The sequence below is a fragment of the Protopterus annectens genome, chromosome 14.part0 (assembly GCF_019279795.1).
Source record: "Protopterus annectens isolate FY-2018-M chromosome 14.part0, PAN1.0, whole genome shotgun sequence".
Classification (NCBI taxonomy): domain Eukaryota; kingdom Metazoa; phylum Chordata; order Ceratodontiformes; family Protopteridae; genus Protopterus; species Protopterus annectens.
The window spans coordinates 812093375-812113140 of record NC_056748.1 but is presented as its reverse complement, the minus strand read 5'-3'; the positions used below and the strand labels follow the sequence as shown (position 1 = coordinate 812113140).

The 19766-nt window shown below is 39.7% G+C and overlaps 1 protein-coding gene across 1 annotated transcript in view; it reads right to left on the bottom strand.

The window, feature by feature from the left end:
* Positions 1–15904: 15904 nt before the first annotated feature.
* LOC122789262 (RING finger protein 122-like) overlaps positions 15905–19766 on the bottom strand; it is a 317323-nt gene continuing 313461 nt past the window's right edge. The window contains exon 6 of the mRNA XM_044056559.1: positions 15905–16817. Coding sequence (XP_043912494.1) covers positions 16703–16817 — 115 coding nt within the window. The 3' untranslated portion in view covers positions 15905–16702. The remainder of the gene's footprint in view (positions 16818–19766) is intronic.

Below are 19766 nucleotides of genomic sequence, written 5' to 3'. Positions count from 1 at the left end.
CACTCAGGATGTCTGTCATTTATCACATGATCATGAGTGTTTTTCTTCCAGTAAGGATACAGACTGAGCAAGTGGTGGTACCCTGTCAAGCACCACACCTATTATAAACAGGTTCTTACTAAGTCTGGAAACCATGTTACACATTTTGAATAATTTATTACACAAATGTGCACCATGGAAAACAGGAGAAGGATGATGAAATAACATTCCACATGTCATAAACTTTTTACTACAGTCTTCTGATGTGTTTTTTTTCAATGATCACCTGGTAAATAACTGAACCATTAGTGTGATGCCTTTTCCTTATAGCATAGAAACTGATTTTTACACACAGTCTCTGATGGCAGTGAAAAATAACTTGGTGTTAAGTCTGACATGCTAAAGTCTGCCATAACCAAGAAGGATTAGCTGTCATTACTAAACACAAAGCTTTTCATGAATGGTTGTATGGTCAGGTGTTTATGACTTTTGCAGATCTTAAAAGTACAGTTGTGTACACTTACCATAAATGTAGATGTTCAAGTGTATTCACTGTTGCAGTCATCACACTTGGGTTATCTGCCTGCAGGTAGTCCTCAGTCGGCCCGAATACCAGAGTCTTGGGATTTCTGCGTCGAATGCTGTCGCTTCTTCCATGACGTCAGGGGTATAAAACATGCAGCTATCACCATTACATCAGTTTTTCTTGCCCCAGATGTCAGGATCCCCCAAAATAGGAAGCAATTACATGGCGTGGAACACCCCCAGTAAAAAGTAAATACCATTGTTATAAGATATGGCCAAAAAAGGATAGGTAGAAAGTATAGAGAAGTCAGGGAGCTGGAGGGAGGGTAACCCGGACTGCAACAGTGAATACACTCCAACATCTACATTTATGGTAAGTGTACACAACTGTACTATGTTCTTCATGTTTCACTGTTGCAGTCATCACACTTGGGCTGATTCTCAAAGCTGAGGAAGGGAGGAGGCAGTCAAGAAGCATTAGGGCTGGCTAGCAGGCCTTGTAAGACTGCTGTGGCAAATCCAGCTCTGTATTTAGAAAAGATAGGTAAGTGGTAATTCTTGGTGAAGGTGTGTACAGAACTCCAGGTTGCAGCTTCCAGGATGTCCCTGGGAGGGACTCCCCTGAGAAATGCTGTAGAGGTTGAGGTAGTCCTAGTGAAATGAGTTCTGATTCCCTGTGGGGTAGGTTTTCCGTGGTGTTTTTAGCAGAAATGGATGCAGTGTGCTATCCATTTAGAAATGGTTTGCTTTGAAATGGCCTTGCCCTCCGCCCCTGTAGCAAAGTTGACTAGCAGCTGGTCAGATTTTCTGAAAGGTTTAGTCCTGTCCAGGTAGAACCTAAGCTGCCTGTGCACGTCCAGGAAGGGCAGGATCCTTTCCCCTTTATTCTGAGGTTTAGGGAAAAAGGTTGGCAAATGAATGGATTGGTTTGAAGCCACACTAGATACCACCTTGGGCATAAATGATGCGTTAGTCCTGAGGGAAACCCTGTCCGCATGTAAGATAATGAAGGGTTCCATGGCCATAAGGGCCTGCAATTTAGGCACTCTTCTTGCTGAAGTGATTGTTAGAAGTTAGGCTGTTTTCCAAGAGAGGAATTTTAACTCTGCTGTAGCTGCAGGTTCAAAGGGAGGAAGCATGAGCTTCTCCAGTACAAAGTTAAGGTCCCAGGCTGAAGTGGGAGCTGTCCTGAGGAGGGGTCTTAAATTTTTGGCTCCTCTCAGGAACTGTTTGACCAGAGGGTGAGAGAAGATGGGTGGCTCAGTATTGTAATGAGCTGAGATGGCAGAGGCATGGATCTTAATTGAAGAGAGGGATAGGCTTTTGCGGAGCAGTTCTGTTAGTTAATTTGGTATTTGAAGTAAGTTGGGCATGGTTCTGTCCATTCCCCTGAGACTGGCTCCAAGAACAGTATCTTTTCTACGTTTCTGAATAGAACTTCAAAGTACTAGGCCTCCTTGCCTCAAGGATGACATCCAGCACCTCTTCACTGAGGGTTGCTGGTGATGTGTTCAGGGGATAAGCCAGGCTGCTAGGTTCAGGGTTTGCAGCTGAGGATGCAAAATCTGGCCCTCCTTGGCCAGACTGATGTAATCAGGATTGTTCTTGGCTTGTCCTGTCTGATCTTTAGTAGAACCTTCGAGAGGAGGGGCAGAGGGGGAAAGGCATAGATTGAGAGGTTTTCCCATGTAAAGGACAGGGCATCCACTTTCCATGCTTGACTGTGGGGAGTTCTGGTGCAATATTTGCTCATTTGATAGCTCTGCAGGGAAGCAAAGAGGTCTACCTCTGGTGCCCCTCACCAGTGGATCAGAAGCTTGAATGATTTGGGTTCCAGTTTCCACTAATGTGGGTCCATTAGATTTCTGCTTAAGTTATCTGCCAGTGAATTTAGTTTGCCTGGCAGGAGTTGAACTTGCAGGTGCACTTGATTGCTCAAGGCTGTGTTTCAAATAGCCATGGCTCACCTGCAGAGTGGTTAGGAATGGGCCCCCCCGTTTGTTTATGTACATGTACCACATAACTGTGGTGTTATCTGTCTTTATCAATAGTTGCCCTGGAAGAATAAGGTATTTGAAGGCTGTCAGTGCATTCTGTACATTTCGTTTTGATTGATATGCAGGTGCATTTGTTTTGGGCTCCATTTGCCTTGAATGCATTTTCCTGCCATGTGAGCCCCCCATGCATAGTCTGATGCATCTGTTGTTAGGGTTTGTGCAGCGGGGGGTTGAGTGAAAGGGAGTCCCTTGTTGTGGTAGCAGGCCTCTACTTGGGTAATCTTGGGCTTCTGCTGACTTACTCCCATTAACATTACCCTGCAAAGAACAGTGTGTGTGTTCAACTTTCCTTATATGTAGGGTAGCACACACTCAATCAGACCAATGCTGTCTCCACCTGAATCCCTGTTTAGCCAACCCCACCTTTACTCCCACTGCCTAATAATTTCCTTTACAGTCATTCCCAGTGGAAAAGTTTGAATTTGGCTACAGAAATCAAGTATAGTCCAAATAGACTATATTTACCACTTACCCTGCAATCCTTGCCAAAGGTTTTAGCTCGCTCCATTCACTCTGCTCACTCTGCTCCCCTCCCTACCCCCAAATCACTCCCATCCCAGCTGTACTCAAATTTAATCTATCAAAAGACCGCTCCCACTAATATCCAACCAATCAACTCATACCTCCCATAATCTCCACCCCTCTACTCCTCCTTCCTACTTACCATACATCTTAATCCCAACATAGTCATGTCACAAACTACTACAATTATAATCCTTTGCTGCACTATTCTAGCATTTACTACATCTTACGAAGACATTTCAGTCAATTCTTCCAACCACTTCCATTGCACTCTGTCAACTACGCCTCTCAAATTCCCACCACACAATTTCACTACTCCAACCCCAAAATGCCTCCTTCCACCACACCTACCTAATTACCAAGCCCGCACCTCATCTGAATGCAAATTATTCTTAAAATACCACAAGCATTTCACTGCATATATAAAACATATCCTCTGCATTCTCTCTAAACTTACTCTCAGTGGAGAAGTGCACCCTAACCCTGGCCCCAATTTCTCCAACCTCTCCACAAACCCCCCCCCCCCTCCAAATAGCTCCCCTATCACCCAAATCACACTTAATAAAAATTATGTCTCTTAACATCAGAAGCATTTGTAACAAAATCCAAGACCTCCAGGCATACATACACCTGTATTCCCCTGACATCCTTATCCTAACCGAATCTTGGCTTAAACCTCACATCAAAAGTGAAGAAGTACTCTGACCTGGGTATGACATCCTCCGCAAGGACAGAATATCCAGAAAAGGAGGAGGAGTGGCATTGATGTATAAACATCACCTCAATATCCAAATTCTCACCCAGTCAGCTCCCCAGCTTGACAAGGAAGAAATCCTCTATGCTACCCTAAAATTAAATTCTAAGAAAGCAATCAACTTAATAAGCTGCTACTTCCCTCCATGCCAAAATATACCCCCCTTGAAAACCTATTAAACTGGGCCAGTCTCTCCCTACCCCAAGAAACCATCATACTCGGTGACTTTAACATCAACTGGCTATCCTGCAATAGTAAACCCCCAGCACTCCACCTAGATCTCCATGGCTTCTCACAGCTTATACAATCCCCAACCAAGATAAATAAAAACCCCAATAATCACACCATTCTTGATTGGGCCCTAGTCAACAAAGATCCTCACTCTTACCTGGCAGGTTCCTTACCTGACTCCCTAAGTGGCCACTCCCCAACCTTCCTACTAAAACACCACATAAGTAGCAGCAAACCCATTGTCCACCACACATTCGCTACAAAGCTAATTCAACTCCAGCTCCTTCACCACCTCCCTACAAAAAATAAACTGGTCACCCCTAAAATACCTCAACCTAGATGAAGCAGTCCACTATGTTAACAGCACTTTCCTCAACATCCTTAACTCCCATGCCCCCCAAAGATGCACCAAAATCCGAACTAAAAAGAATCCCTCTGGCTACAAAAAAATACCAATGACTTTATGAAATCCAGGGATAAAATATGGGAACAATGGCGCATAACCAAAAACCCTTCAGATAGGCAACTATTCCTTGAACTATGTAGCAAAGTCAAAAAGCAAGTAAAAGCAGACAAAGCCCTTTTCTATCAGACATCCCTAAACTCCTCCCAAAACAACCCAAAGCAATTTTGGTCCACAATTAACTGTATCCTCTGCCCAGGGAAAGTAAACACCCCCCCACCAACCACCCCTCTCTCCACCTATAGCATAGCTGACTCTTTCAACAAACATTTTACAGAGACCGTTCTATCCCTAACTAAAAAAACACTTCCCTACATCAACACCCCCCACACCCAAACCAACTCCACCCCTCCCTCCCTTCTTCCTTTCCACAGTACCCACCTCCAACATAAAAAAATTACTGACAAAACTTAAAACCACAAGACTAGCAGCTGACAACCTGCCCACAGAATACCTAAAGATAGCAGCTGATGTTTTAGCTTATCCCATCTCCATATTAATCAACCGCTCCATATCTGAGTCCTATGTGCCAACCTTATGGAAAATATCCCACATCATACCCCTACACAAAGGCGGCCTCTCAACAGACATCTCCAACTACCGCCCCATTGCCATCCTCTCGCCTCTCTCCAAGATACTCGAAAAATGTATCAACTCACAGATCTCCAATTATCTATTAGACAATAATTCCTGTCCAACACAGAGCATGGTTTCAGACCACACCATAGCACCACAACTGCTCTGCTCTCCTTCACTAACACCATTCTCCAACATAAAAATAATGGACTTTTCTCCTCTGCTGTATTTCTTGACCTATTGAAGGCTTTTGATATTGTATCACCTGATCTTCTACTCTCTGCACTCTCCAACCTCTCCTTTTCCATACCTGCCATCAATTGGTTCCACAGCTATCTACACGGCCGCCAGTAGTCAGTTGTCTAGCACAACAATCTATCCCCTCACCTCCCTGTTACTCTCGGGTTCCCCAAGGTTCCATCCTTGGCCCCTTGCTTTTCTCCACTTTTACTAATGACCTGCACATGGCCACCAAACATGCCTCCCTCTTACAGTATGCAGATGACTCCACTCTCATCTGCTCAGCTCCAACTCTAACAGAACTATAACCGATCACTCAAGCATCTTTCTCTTCTGTTGAAAGTTGGATATTAAATGCTCAACTCCTCCTCAACCCAAATAAGACCAAACTCCAAATCTTTCAACCATCAAAATCTACCCTGAACATCTTCCATTTCAACATACTTGCTAAAGACAACACTTCCATCTCACCAACAGCCCGCACTAAGCTACTCTGTGTACAGACTGACAACAAACTCAAATTTGACACTCACATATCACTCACAATAAACAAGTTCACAAAAAACTGGGTGCCTTGTATAGAAACCAACAATACCTAACCAAGCCAGCCAGAATCTCTACCGCAACTTCCCAACTAATCTCAACCCTACTCTGTGCATCACCCATACTCACAAATCTTCGACAATCAGACCTAAAGAAACTCGAAGCCTGCTACAATAAAATTGCAAAATTTGCATCAGGGGACCCCCCCCCCCGCAGTCACCACTGTCTCCCTTAGAAACCTAGGCTGGCTTGAGTTCCCTCAACTCCTACAACTAACCCAACTTACCTTTGCTCATAAACTTGTAAACCACCCTCCTAAAATTCCCTCACTTCTCCAACCCTTCCAATTCTCCAGATCCCTTCACTCCTGCAACAAAAATCTACTCCAAGTCACCAAACCCAACAACTCTGCAGGGGAAGCGCTAATCCCCTACTCCATATCCAAAATCTGGAACTCACTTCCCACTGCCATAACTCCCCTCCCTTCCAGCAGTCTCTTCAAAAATGCTCTTAAAGCACACCTAAAATCTCACTGACTATGTCCTTGTCCATACCCCAACTAACCCCCCCCTTTCTCCTGTACCACTAATTAGCTGCCAGCTCTACTGTTAGCTGTCAACAGGTTATCAGTATTTCATTACTGTTTCATATCCTTTAACTAGCAGATGACTGCAGTACGATGTTTACGCTTTTCTCTATGTGAGAAATTAATACTACTAGGCAAATGTCTTGCACCTTATATTGTTATTATACTCTGACATATGTCATTACCTGTCAGACTGTGTCTTTGCTATAAATACGCTGTTTTTTTATTCCTCTGAAATGCTAGATTATACTGTTATGTTATGTGAAATTTTGCTTGAATGAATATATGGAGCCTTCTTGTGATATTATACTCTGACATATAGGTCATTTCTCCTGTTGAACTGTGTCTTTACTATAATTATACTGTTTCTTTTTTCATCTGATATGCTAGATTGTACTCTTATATTATGTAAATCTCATGTCTGAATATATGGAACTTTTCTCCCCCGGCTTCCGCTGAAAATGGGCATATACCCAGTCGAACTTTCCTGGTCAACAAATGTAAAATAAATAAATAAAATAAATCTGGGATGTTGTGTTCAAGCTTGCTCTCAGGAATACAATCATTTGGCTGGTTACCAGATGTGATTTATTTTGGTTGATGGTAAACCCCAGTGAAGTTAGACGTCTCTTTACAAATGTCAGGCGCTGAAGTAGCAATTCCTGACTGTCCGCCTGAATCAGGCAATCGTCCAAGTATGGGTAAATTTGAATTTTTCTCTGCTTGCAATATGCAATGGCTGGAGCTAGGCATTTTGTGAATACCCTGGGCACAGTAGATAAGCCAAAGGGAAGTGCATAGAGCCTGCTCTGAAACATAGATATTTCCTGCAAGATTCCTTTATGGGGATGTGCAGATAAGCTTCTTTTAAGTCTACGGTGGCTAGCCAGGAGTCCTTGGTTAGCATAGGAAGCAGCTGTTGGAGAGTAAGCATTTTGAATCTTGGAACCACCAGGAAGGTGTTGAGAATAGACAGATCCAGGATAGGGCACCAAGAGTTTTCTTTTCTGGGAATGAGAAACAGTCTGGAGTAAAAACCTTGTCCACTTTGCTCTGCTGGGACAGGTTGAATAGCCTTGATACTGAGAAGAGAAAGCACTTGCTTTTGGGCCTCTGCCCACTGGTTTGCGTAGAGGTCTGGCCATCCGCTTGAGGTTGGCAGCGAGTGGAAGTAGCATCTGTATCCATGGGATATATTGTTCAAGACCCATCTGCCCTGGGTAATGTACTCAGTTTTTTGCGTGCAGGGCTAGTTTTCCTCCTAAGGGTGCAAGTACTTGGACAAGGCTTGGAAGGATGAAGGACAAGTCATTGTGAACTTTTTTCATAGGATGGTGGCTTACTACTTGCTGTTTTTGAGGTGGGAGCACTCCATTGTTTAGATCTGTGTATACCCTGAGACTGTAGTCTTGGTGGTCTGCTGCCCCTTGGTTGGACTGAGAAGGTCTGGGAGGGACTGGAAAAGACCAGTTTTTAGAAGGCCATTGCCTACTGAATCTAGGTGGCTGTTCCTGTAGGAAATTTTTAACAGTTTGCATAGATTTAGCTTTTTCCTCCATCTTTTTGAGGGCTTCTTCTGCTTTAGTGCCAAACAGATGTTCATGGTTTAATGGATCATCTAGTAATTTTGCTTTGACATGGTCTGGCAAGATTTGTTCCTTAAACCAAACATGGCTTCTAAGAACAGACCCAGTGACAGCAGCCCTGCAAAATGCTTCTAAGGCAGCAAAACCACATTGCAAAGTATGTTTTCCAACTTGGTTAGCAGAATGCAATAACTCTTGTAAATCTTTATGTTCTGCACAATCAGGAATCAACATAATTTTCTATTTAATTTGTTCCATGATATGTTGCTGATACTTTAACATGTGAAACTGGCAATTTAAAGCCCTGATGGTAAGAGTAGCAGAGGTATATACCTTCTTACCCCATCTGTCTAAAGCCTTAGAATCCCTGTCCGAAGGGGATAGGGTTTTTGGCTGCAGTAGCCTTAATACCTTTAGGTCCCTGAGAAATGGTGTCTGGATATGCAGTAGGATTCTTAAATAGGAATTTGTGAGAGTCAGGTACTCTGTAGTACCTGTCAGGTTTCCTGGGAGCTGGTGGCAAAGTATCAGGGGTAAGACTGGATTCCATGAAGACATCATCTACAATTTCCAAAACAGGAGGGATAGCTAGAGGCCTGTGCTGAGGCAAGTTTAAAAATTCCCTGAGTCTCTTTTTGGACTGTGGGAAGTCCTGGCACTCCCAGCGGAAATGCTCTCTGAGAGTATGCAGGGTTTCACTGAAAGAAAAATCCTCTGGTGGGGAAGCAGAGGGAATGGAATCTTCTGCATCAGAATCCTCATAGGTAGATAAAGGTATGTCCTGGTAATCAGAAGGATCAGAGTAATTGGACTTGTGATCTGTAGAATCAGAATGAAAATCAGTTCTTGGTCTTTTGGAGGGGAAAGGCTGGCTACCCCTAATTAAATTAATAAGGTCTTCAGCCATTCTAAGCATTTGTTTCTGTGGCATGGGGGCCTGAGTGCACTTTGGTCATCAGTTTCCTAGGCATAGCATGAACTCTGGGCCTGAGAAATTCAGTATTTTTGGTTTGAAATGAAGTAGTCTGTTTAATATGAACATCAGAAGGCCTGAATACACCCTCAGAAGCCGGTGCCTGCACAGCGGTTCTGGACCCATCCAAGGTAAAGACATCCACAGGTTCCTTAGTCGAAGAAGTTGCAGCATACTGGACTCCGAATGGGTCTCAGTAGAGGCCTGCGAATCTGTAGAAGTGGGTATCAGTGGCTGCAAAAGCACCTCACTGAGTACCGGTGGACTGGCAACTAGCTTAGCGGAAGCATCGTTGGCAGTTTTGGACCTATGCGTTCTGTCTCTGTCTTTATCCTTATGCTTTTTCAGAAGATCGGTAGTCGGAGAACGAGAGTGAAAGAATTTGGTGACAAAAATAGCCCTATGATGAATAGTTTAGGCGTTGAACAGGGCACAAAACTGACAGTGAGGAACATCGTGGTCTGGGCCTAAACAGGTGATGCATTATGAATGAAAATCTCTGTGAGGTATTTGCTTTCCACAGGCAAGACAATCATTAATTTTTCTGACATCAGTTAGAGCAAGGAAAAAGGATCCCCAATGGGGTACTTAAGATGACTTCAGGTCTGAAACTCGAAAAATGAAAATTTCAGGAGGTGGCCGACCGTCACTTGCGAACTGCTTCTGCTTCTGCTTCGGGCTCCGCTCGGCAAGAAAAGCTGATGTAATGGCATTGGCTGCTTGTTTTATACCCCTGATGAGCTGACGTCATGGAAGAAGTGACAGCATCCAACACAGAAATCTCAAGACTCTGGTATTCGGGCTGACTGAGGGCTACCTGCAGGCAGATAATCCAAGTGTGATGACTGCAACAGGGAAACACAAAGAACATCCACTGATTACCTTGTTCAGTAAAAGGAAATGCTTGCTACAAGTGCGATTACCTTATGCAGTAAAAGGAAATACTTGCCACAAGTGCAATTACCTTATTCAGTAAAAGGAAATTCATGTCACAAATGCTTTCACCGAAGTAAAGTACTAGGCAGTGGTACCGAAATCGTATGAAAGGAAAAAGGCTGGTGTGCTGATGCACTTAACAGGTTCCTGTCCCAAAAAAAAACTATATTGTTAGGCATATGTGGCCACATATTGATGGTTAGAGCCAAATGTGTGTTCTTGGTGCAAGTCTGTGATCTGGTTCAAATGTTGGTCTGTAATGAATGAGTCAATGTTTGTCACATTATTCCAGAAAAACTGTTTGTTAAAAATGGACATAGATTCTGGGGTATAGAGTCTTAATTTCCTTAATGTCGTGCTCTAATACTAAAACTGTTACAGCAAGCTGATACTGGGGTCATTTAGAATGAACGAGTTACCCAGATGTTTGCTATGATGGTCTAGCTTGGATTGGGATGTGGATGATGTCGAGCAAGCGATAAGTCACCATCAAATGCACATTTATAGTCCTGGAAATAGCCTACAAAGGCATAGTGTACAGACAATGCTGGCCCATTCTGTAGAAAATTGTTTCCAGGTTTCACTGATATGAGTCATATGTTTGCAGTAGGCTAATTGCCCTTGTGGGCATTTTTAAGCATAGCCAATTACCCCACATGAAAATCAAACCCTGCACCTTGTGTTTGCCAGGCAAACACCTTAACTATTATGCCATCCGCTCATTCTAAGTGGTAGAATGTGCCTCATGATTTTTCTTCTTGAGAATCCACTGAAAGAGTAACACCTCTCATACATCACATCCTGTGTAAGCTGATGTTTAATATGTTACTAGTGTGTAATGTTATCCAAAAAACAGCTGTGAGGCAGTTAACCAGTTCTCAGTCACAAAATCAAATCCAAAAAGAAAATTGCTTGTGTTGTAAGGTAGGAAATGTGAAACAAGGTACCTTTAAATGTGGGAATTGTGTTTACCACAAGCATATGTTCACAGAGAAATCCATTGTACATCCCATGACAGGTAGAAAGCTTGTTTTACATGCATATGGGAATTGCAACACAAGCAATTTAATATACTTAGCTAAGTGTGAAATCTGTGATGCTTTTTATGTGGGTATGACAAACAGGAAATTTAGAGAGCATATAGTCTGTCATCTCAGTGATATAAGACATAGACTAGTTACAAATGCTCTTAGTAAACACATTATAGAGAAAGGTGATCAACATAGTTTTAAGTTTATGATTTTAAAGTAATTTATAGACCATTGTGGGGTGGGAATATAAAACTTTTAACTGAAAATGAAGAGATGAGATGGATTATAAGAATGAGGGCGTTTGTACCACCTGGTGTTAATGACAGTTTTACTTTAAAGCCTTACTTAAATGTGCTGCATCAGAAGGTGTAATTAGAGTCATCTGACTTTTTAAAATGTATTTAAGTTATGTTGTTTAATTGATAGTATTTATTTCGCCTGAAGAAGTCTTGAAGGCGAAAGTGTTTACTTACGAACTTGAACTTGTATTAAACATTTGTTGTTTTAGAGTGTTTCCAGTTTTCTTTTTGGACTAGTGTGTAATGTGTTGTAGTGGATTCACTGTACAATCTCGAAATATTGAATTTCAGAATCTCAAGACTGTATAGCCGAAAATCCACATAACAGAAAACCCAAAACCGCAAAAATTAAAATCACGACCATACACATACCATAACACAAACAAACACACATACACCTACCTAACTACACTACAAGAAACAAAACAGCATGCACAAACACAACATAACATTCAAATGCACCTACCCTACCTATAAGTAGGGGGGCAAGCCCCCCACACCCTCGCTACTTATATATACTAACTCCGAGGTTGCACTAAACACACAAACACACAAAACCCACCACTACACACACACACAGAAAAATCCTTACCCAATACCCTTACAAAAACACCACTTACTTGAATCCCGAGCTAAATCCACACACCGCACCACAACAGTGGATTCGACATTTCTGCATTCGATATAGTGCTGTTTCGTGTAACTGCACTTTCGACTGTACAGTCTCGAGATATTGAAATTTGATATTTCAGTATTTCGAAATTGTATAGTGAATCCATTATAGTTTAATTCATTTATTTAACTAGTAATTTCGAAATTGTATAGTGAATCTGTTATAGTTTAATTCATTTATTTAACTAGTAACCGGGGTATTGGACTAATTAGCATGGTCCCATTTCAGTCACAACTTGAGAGAGTAATATTTTTTTAAACCTAAAAACTAGAACATCTGAGTCAATGAAACATGACAGTAAATATTTTAAAGATTTTTTACATTACTATGTTTATGTGAGGAAATGCTGTTTGTCATTGAACTTCTGCCCTGTTTCATACTTCACCTAAGTGCCTAACTGCTTTATAGACATTGACTAGATGAAAATGAAAGGTGAAACTGTGTAAACAAAGCCCCTGTAGTCCTTATTTAACCTTAGAATTACCGATCATGTGATGACAGGTTTGTCTGCTTCAGAAACACTTTAGTTTGAGAAAATGCATTCTCAACTGGCTTCTTTCAGATTGAAAAGCTAAAATTCCAAATGAGAACTTCAAGCTGAGAAAATATTATACCCAGAGATGAAGTCTGTGTCGGACTACAGCTGTGGACCTAATTGGATCCCTTCATTTTGATTAGAGCCAATTTCAATGAGCTTTCAGACAGACTTGAAGGTTGTTTGTCCTATAGCCATTAATGGCCATCAGCCTTTTTATAGCCATCTCTCATTACAGACTATTAGCAGCCCAAAGGGCTCACAGGGAAAGGCCAGTATCACAAATGATCCTCGCCGCATTGTTCAATTGCTGCCACTTCTCCTAGCCCAGCTAAGGGCTTAGAGGATTCCCTTGTTAATATGGACAGCAAAGGCATTTTTAATAACTTGTAACCCCTCCCTAGTAACTGATCTGAGCAACCATATCTCTTTGGGTGTTTATTGTGCTCTTCTCTTGGCTATGCATGTTCCCATTCAAGAGCTGCTGAGAATTACTGTGTCCAGGTTTTTAGCATCAAGCCCATGTCCCCAGTCTGGGTTGTTTTGTTGTCATCCTTACCTCCACCTGTATAGTGTCAGTTGGCTGATCAAAACCACCACTACCTTCCTATGAGATGGGTAAGTAGGAATTAGCTGCTTATTCCCATCCTTCACTGAAACTTGGGTTATCTTGTTCACAGTCACCGCATTATCTATATACATCACAGAGACAGTCTTAGATTTGGAATTCATATTTGAGGGGAAACATGTCTGTGCCTGCTTCAAATGAAAACAGTTCTTTTAAGTTCTCAGATTTACTGGTTGCTAATTCTCCAGATGTTTTACTTGTGAAAGATGTACCCCTACTCATCTCAAAGCACCTAAAATAATGGGGCAAAAGCCCAAAAATAGGGGCAAATTTTAAACTTAGAAAGTTGATAGAATAGCAAAATTTGTTAGCATGCATTTCCTGAAGGATAAAAAGTCTAAAACTCCATTATTTTCTGACTTCAATCTTCAGTGATTTGCCAGAAAATTGCTAATTTTATGAGGAACGGACCAAAAATCTGGACATTCTGTGGTAATATGGACAGAAGTATGTCGCAAAGCTTGTAACACAGAGGTTTTATAAACCTTTTTCCTCTTGGAAAGAGGAATGCTTTGCATTAATTTCTGTGAAGACGTTGTGTACTCAGTCCTTTCTAGTAAGAAAAAGATAAGGAAGACTTGAAATGATGAACTGCAGCCTTACTGCATACATCGACTGCATCAGTGAAAAGTATTACATTCAAGTTTGAAAATCGAACCTACTGAAACACGTATACCTGTACTAAAAATTATTCTTCTACACAGAGTGGATGGTGGTGGGTGACTGTAGCACCTTGCATATTCCTGTGTTAAACCACTAGGTGGTGGGATGTTTTTGAATACATTTTAATTAAAGCATCACTTATTCTGTAAAGCCTGCTCAAACCAGAGCATGCCACGTATTGCCATTCTGGGTCTTCTGGTTAGTAGAAGTTTCTTCGCATTTAGCTGTTTTAGTTTTGTTGCTTGCCTTGACATTTGGATTGGTTATTTAAGCTTTTGAAACACAGTAGATATTAGATTTTTGATCTAGGATATACTAACATCCCTGGACTGAAGTAGTAGTTTGCAAATTCCACTTTAAGAAGACCAGTTTCAAAAGAATATTGTTTCAGTGAAAAATATAATTACAGAAACAGTTATTACACCCTTGACCTTTTGTAACATCAAGGAATCCTCTTTAAAATGTCAGCATCTTGGGGATATGGGAATACTTAGCTTTTGCTGTGGTGGTGTTTTACTGTTAAAACATTCCCTTCAGCAGTTTCCATTTTTTTTCTGGCTATGGACTCTCAAAGTCCTTGTAGAAGATCATTATTAATGGTACTAAAATAGTAGTTTTATTGTCTGTACATTACTTTTTTCCCCAAAATATTTTCTGCAAATTAGCATGGAGCAGCATGTATTTATTACCTGCACTTGTGATGTTGGACAAACTTACTTAATAGAATGTTGGACTAATGATCTAAATTTGTAATATCATTGTAGACTATAGACAGGAAATTACATCCTTAAAGAACATTACTAACACCCCCCCCAGTTTTTTGATCACTAGTTATTCTATTCCAGCTTTCATCCTATTTCAAAACATTGTACTATCCAGAATACATTATTTATTCATTTACAGCCCACTGCAACATTTGACCATCTTATTTGATTGGAGAGTGATTCGTAAAAACATATTTCTCACTAATGTTTTTTGTAGACTTTTTATGCACTCCAGTCTGTTGTAATTCTTTTGGAATGAAAATGTAATGAGACATATCTGTGTTTACAGTATCGTAGCTTTCTCATTTCTGTCTTTTTCTCAAGACAGTATTTATCATAACAGGTTCAATGACATCTGTCCTTAATACTCCATATATGTACATATTTTTAGCTACCTTGGAGTAAAATAAAGCTAACATAAATCATATTTTAATAACATGATCAATTTGTTAGACTGCTCTGTTTTGAAAAATATGAAAAGCTCCATTGCTGCAGACATTTAATGCTTGTAGTATTTTTAACATACTTTGAACTAGATATATTGCACCATATCCAAGCAGCTGTTTTTAGGTACAACCTGTAAACAAAATATGAGGCTTAGAGTCAGAGCCCCCAGTGTACTGTCCTACTCATCAAACATTGATAATATGTGCCACAAACATTTAAACATGACTGCTGACGGTCTTTTTTTGTGTATTATACATCCTTCTTGCAATGAATTTTCTTTTACATTCTTTTTCTAGGCCATTTTTATGAAACAATGCTTAACATGATTGGCCCTACTCATTTTGTAATTGGATATTGTTTAATGCATTTTGAATTTAAGATAGCTTTTGAATGAAAAGGAATAACGTCTGGTTCTGGAGGGTACTAGCTTCTACCATATCACTCCTGAAATCAGTGAAACCACATAGCAGATTGTGCATGTTACTATTCTGCAGGGGTGATCATCTGCTTTCTCGCCTGAAAATTAGATCAACACTACTGCTTAAGTCACTTTTTAGCTATAACTGGCAGTTATGGCAGGTTGAACACATACGTTTAGCAAAGAGAACCATACCTTAATTCCTCTTTGACACTGCTGGAGGATTTAGATATACTCAAAACATTGGTCTCTTGCCTTGCCTTGACCCTAATTTGTACATAAGATTACTGAATGCACCACTGACATAACTTATTAGAGATGAGATGACAGTGCAGGGTGTTACTTGTTAGTTTTACCTTGTACTTTTGGAAGCATAGTGTAAATAAAGTACAAGATATAAGCAAACTGGTGCTGAGACGGAAAATTAGATATCAACATTGTTGGGGAAAATATTAAAATTACAAGTGACAAATGATATTTTCACATTATTTTATTTGCAGAATCTGCTGGTCATTTAAAAGATTTGTAACAAATATTGATCTGTAATTATAAAAAGGTTAATAAAGTTTTGGCATTATCTTTTACAATAATTTTCCAATTATTTGTCAAGCTCACGTAATCCACAATGCATTACTCCCCACAGAATACCTGCATGAATGCTGTTTGTTTGAATTTTTGTTTGAAGTGACATTCACAGTAATTTCAAATCGTTTTTTATGTGCACATGGGGACAAATAGTTTTTATCCCTGCAGTCTCTTAATTTAACACTTCTGTGGTCACCGATACTCAGAGTAACAGGAGTATCCCACTACACTAGCCTTATCTGATGCTATTGGGCTTTTGCCAGTTGGGAGTTATTCTGAAACTGACTGTCAAGCAAACAGAGGACTCCTCAGAATCTTGATTGTTATGAAGTACTGCTCACTTAATTAAACAAACAGCAAAGACAATAAACTGTAAGACATTGAAAAGTGTTCTACTATGCCTTCATCTGCAGGTCATACCCCAGCAAATAGGATGATTTCCAACAGTAATATTTTCTAATGCTTATTACTGTCTAAAAGGTTGTTTTTTACTTTATTGTATACAGGAAGCATGAACGGGCTTCTCTTGTTTTTCATTCTGTAGCCTCTCTTGTTTTTGTTCATTAACTTTGTATAGTTAAAAAAAAATCCACTGATTTATCATATCCTGATGAAAGCTGTACTTCCAAACTTCTGAGTCTCTTGCGATGCCACACAACTGATTATTAAATTAATGGTCCCTTCTGCCTCAGATTTGCTCATTTTCTTGCTGGTGTGTCCCTGGATGTGTCTGTACCAGTTTGGAGATGGTTTTATTACACATTGGGCAAACACTGCGAATTTCAAGCCACTTTACCAAGCATCTGCAAGGGGGAAAAGAAAAGATGTGTAAGGTTTATGCACATAATTAAATGACAATGCGCTTTTTCCATTAGCATACAACTGGTGCTAAATGCAAGAAATAGCTAGATGAAATATAATGTAGCAGTAACAGGCAGTTCCAGGCAGGATATCTTGCCAAAATACTGATCACATCCTCCCTTCCCCCAACACAAGATACTGCACAGATTATTTAACCTTATTCCTTGTTATTTAGGAGCAAGACTTTGCTTTTTAACAGTTAAGCTAATTATGTGTGTATGTCTTGATTCATAATTTATTTCCTACCCCTACATATTAGTGGAAACAAGCAAATAGTAACACCCTGCAGTAAATGAGTATACTTAAAAGGAGAAACCATGATTTATTGCTTCATTTGCCCCCCCCCCCAATAAAGGATATACCAAAATACATATTTGTTATACTTTGCAGATTTGTTTTGCTCATCTTCACTTTTAGCACATATGCTACATTAATTTTCAGTCCATGTCCAGTGACAGTTTTCTATATGCATAGCATATTGTCAACAGAAAATTAAGAAACAGTTCTACAAAATCAAACAAGGACTGCATTTCCCATTAACTACATTGTAAAAAAAAATCTAAACACTACAAATATAACATAAACCTAACAGCCACACAGTTTACCCACCAAAATCAACTCCACAGAAATTATATTCATTGTTACTGTTACAAAAATGGCAAAAACAAAATAGTAAAATAAAATACAACCAATCAGAAAATAGTATCACTTACAGAATGGTCCTTATTTTATCTTTATGAAACTTACAGTTCAAGAGTTCATGTATGGCAAACTAGATGTGCACACATTCCTTATTCCTTAACCCCAGTGCTCAGGCACTCATCACAGTTTCTAATTTCCTTCTGTTTTATACTTTGGTACTTGTTTGGCTGCACAACTTTCAGGAAAGACTTTACACTGCTGAACCAGCATCGAAAGCAGTACAAGATTAGTAGTGATTATATACCTGTACAAGTATGTGTCTGTGTATAGTATGCCTTTAGGCACTTCCATATCAGTTTTTCCTCTGGCATGTCTAAGCATAGAATGTGATGGCAAATAAGGAACACTTGGCCATCATGATCAGAAGTTTTCCTATCTAATGGACTAACATTTAATCTCCATTTTCTGGCATTTTCCAGACTGCTCTAAATTCAAGCAGTAAGGAAGCTTCCTTTATTCCCATTCATTTGACAGTAGGGACAAACACATTTTAATATGATTTTGTGCATAAAACCTAGGTTCTCTTCTTTATTATTGGGTTTAAAAATGTATGCATCCTTCAGTTTTTGAAGCTGTTTAGAAAACACACTTCCTTAAACAAGTTAAAGTTTAGCAATAATCCAGACTGGGGTGTGGGTAATGCATGATTTACCCACGGTTTATGTGGTTTGATTACAAGTGTGGAGTAAGCCAGCTGTGGTTAAATCCTGTATTACCCATAGACAGGTTATGTATGTATTAGTGTGGAGCTTTTCTCCTCGGGCCTCCACTGAAAATGGGCTCTTCCTAGGCCCAGTGGACTTTCCCGGTCAACAAATGTAATAAATAAATAAATATTGCTATTATACTATTTCATTATGTAAGTAAAAAAAACTCTTACCTTTCCTAAATAATGTCATTGTATAAAAGAACTGTAATGCTCTTCTGCCCTTTTCTGGTAGTCTGTGGCATCCAAGATATGTATTGCTCATACACTGTGGGTGCACAGTATGTTACATTCCCTGTCATTTTTCTAAATATATACACGACTGCTGGTCCATGTAGTTTTTGACAGAATGTACAGAGATATTTGTTATCTGTTTCATATTTTTGTTCTATTCATGAAAGGTGCATTTTCTAGTAAATGATCAAAAAATAAAGTAAATGAATAAGGAGACGTTGCCATTTCAGCAGGTAATAGTTTGGAAGGTATGTTGTAGAGCTGCTTGTAGGGGCACTCCAAGTACTGGAAGCCATAATTTTTTAAAAATATTTTATTACTCTACTTCATGGGATAGTGTAGAAGCAAGGGGAAGTGTAAAATTAAGTGTGCAGAGGTTTGGGGATAGTCCATTTGGCGCCTGGGGAGAATATGCTGCACTCATGGTGAACTGAATTTGATAATGCTTCTATTATTATTATTATTATTATTATTATTATTTTTGCAGTTTGTCTTTGTTGAGACCATGCTTTTCATATTTTGTACTTCTATTTAACACATTATCAGCATTTACTCAGTGCCAGCCTTTAAAATTACAATAAACAAAGTCATACTGAAGAAATGCTAGGACTAATTTCTGTCGGTGCTGGATTTACAATGAGCACTCTGACTTTATTCCAATCAGTGTGCACATTTTTGTATATGAAATGACTGTCTTATAATTCAGCTTTTACTGTTTAAACTGGATCCACCAGAAGATGAGAAGTAAAGCAAATTGAACATTTTATATATGTATTGTGCCACACATTTAATATCACAAGTCCGATATCCTCTTTTCTGTACCATCTTAAGTACCACCTGTAATGCACATCTCTTTGCTGTCTGCAAACCAGTGTTGCTTGTACTGACTTAAAAAAGAATTGGTTCCCACTACTATCTCATGGGAATTTTACTAGTAACCTCTTTTTTCCATTGCAGACACAGATTGACATTGTTTTCTGTTATCTGTCATGTAATACAAATTTTATCCAGGTCCCTGTATACTCCCCCCCAAAAAAAAATGCAGACTTCTTTATTCATTATTTCTGTAGAATTATGCTTAATGTTTTCTTAAATTTGGATATCCATAGCCCCATCTTGGTTTAATACCTTGGCTACCCAGGCAAAAAAAAAAAAAAATTGTCTGAACATGACTTTTCTGCTTTTACTTGCTTCTTGTGATACATTGGTCTTTGGAAACTCAGCAGTTTTCTCATTCAGAACATTCTAA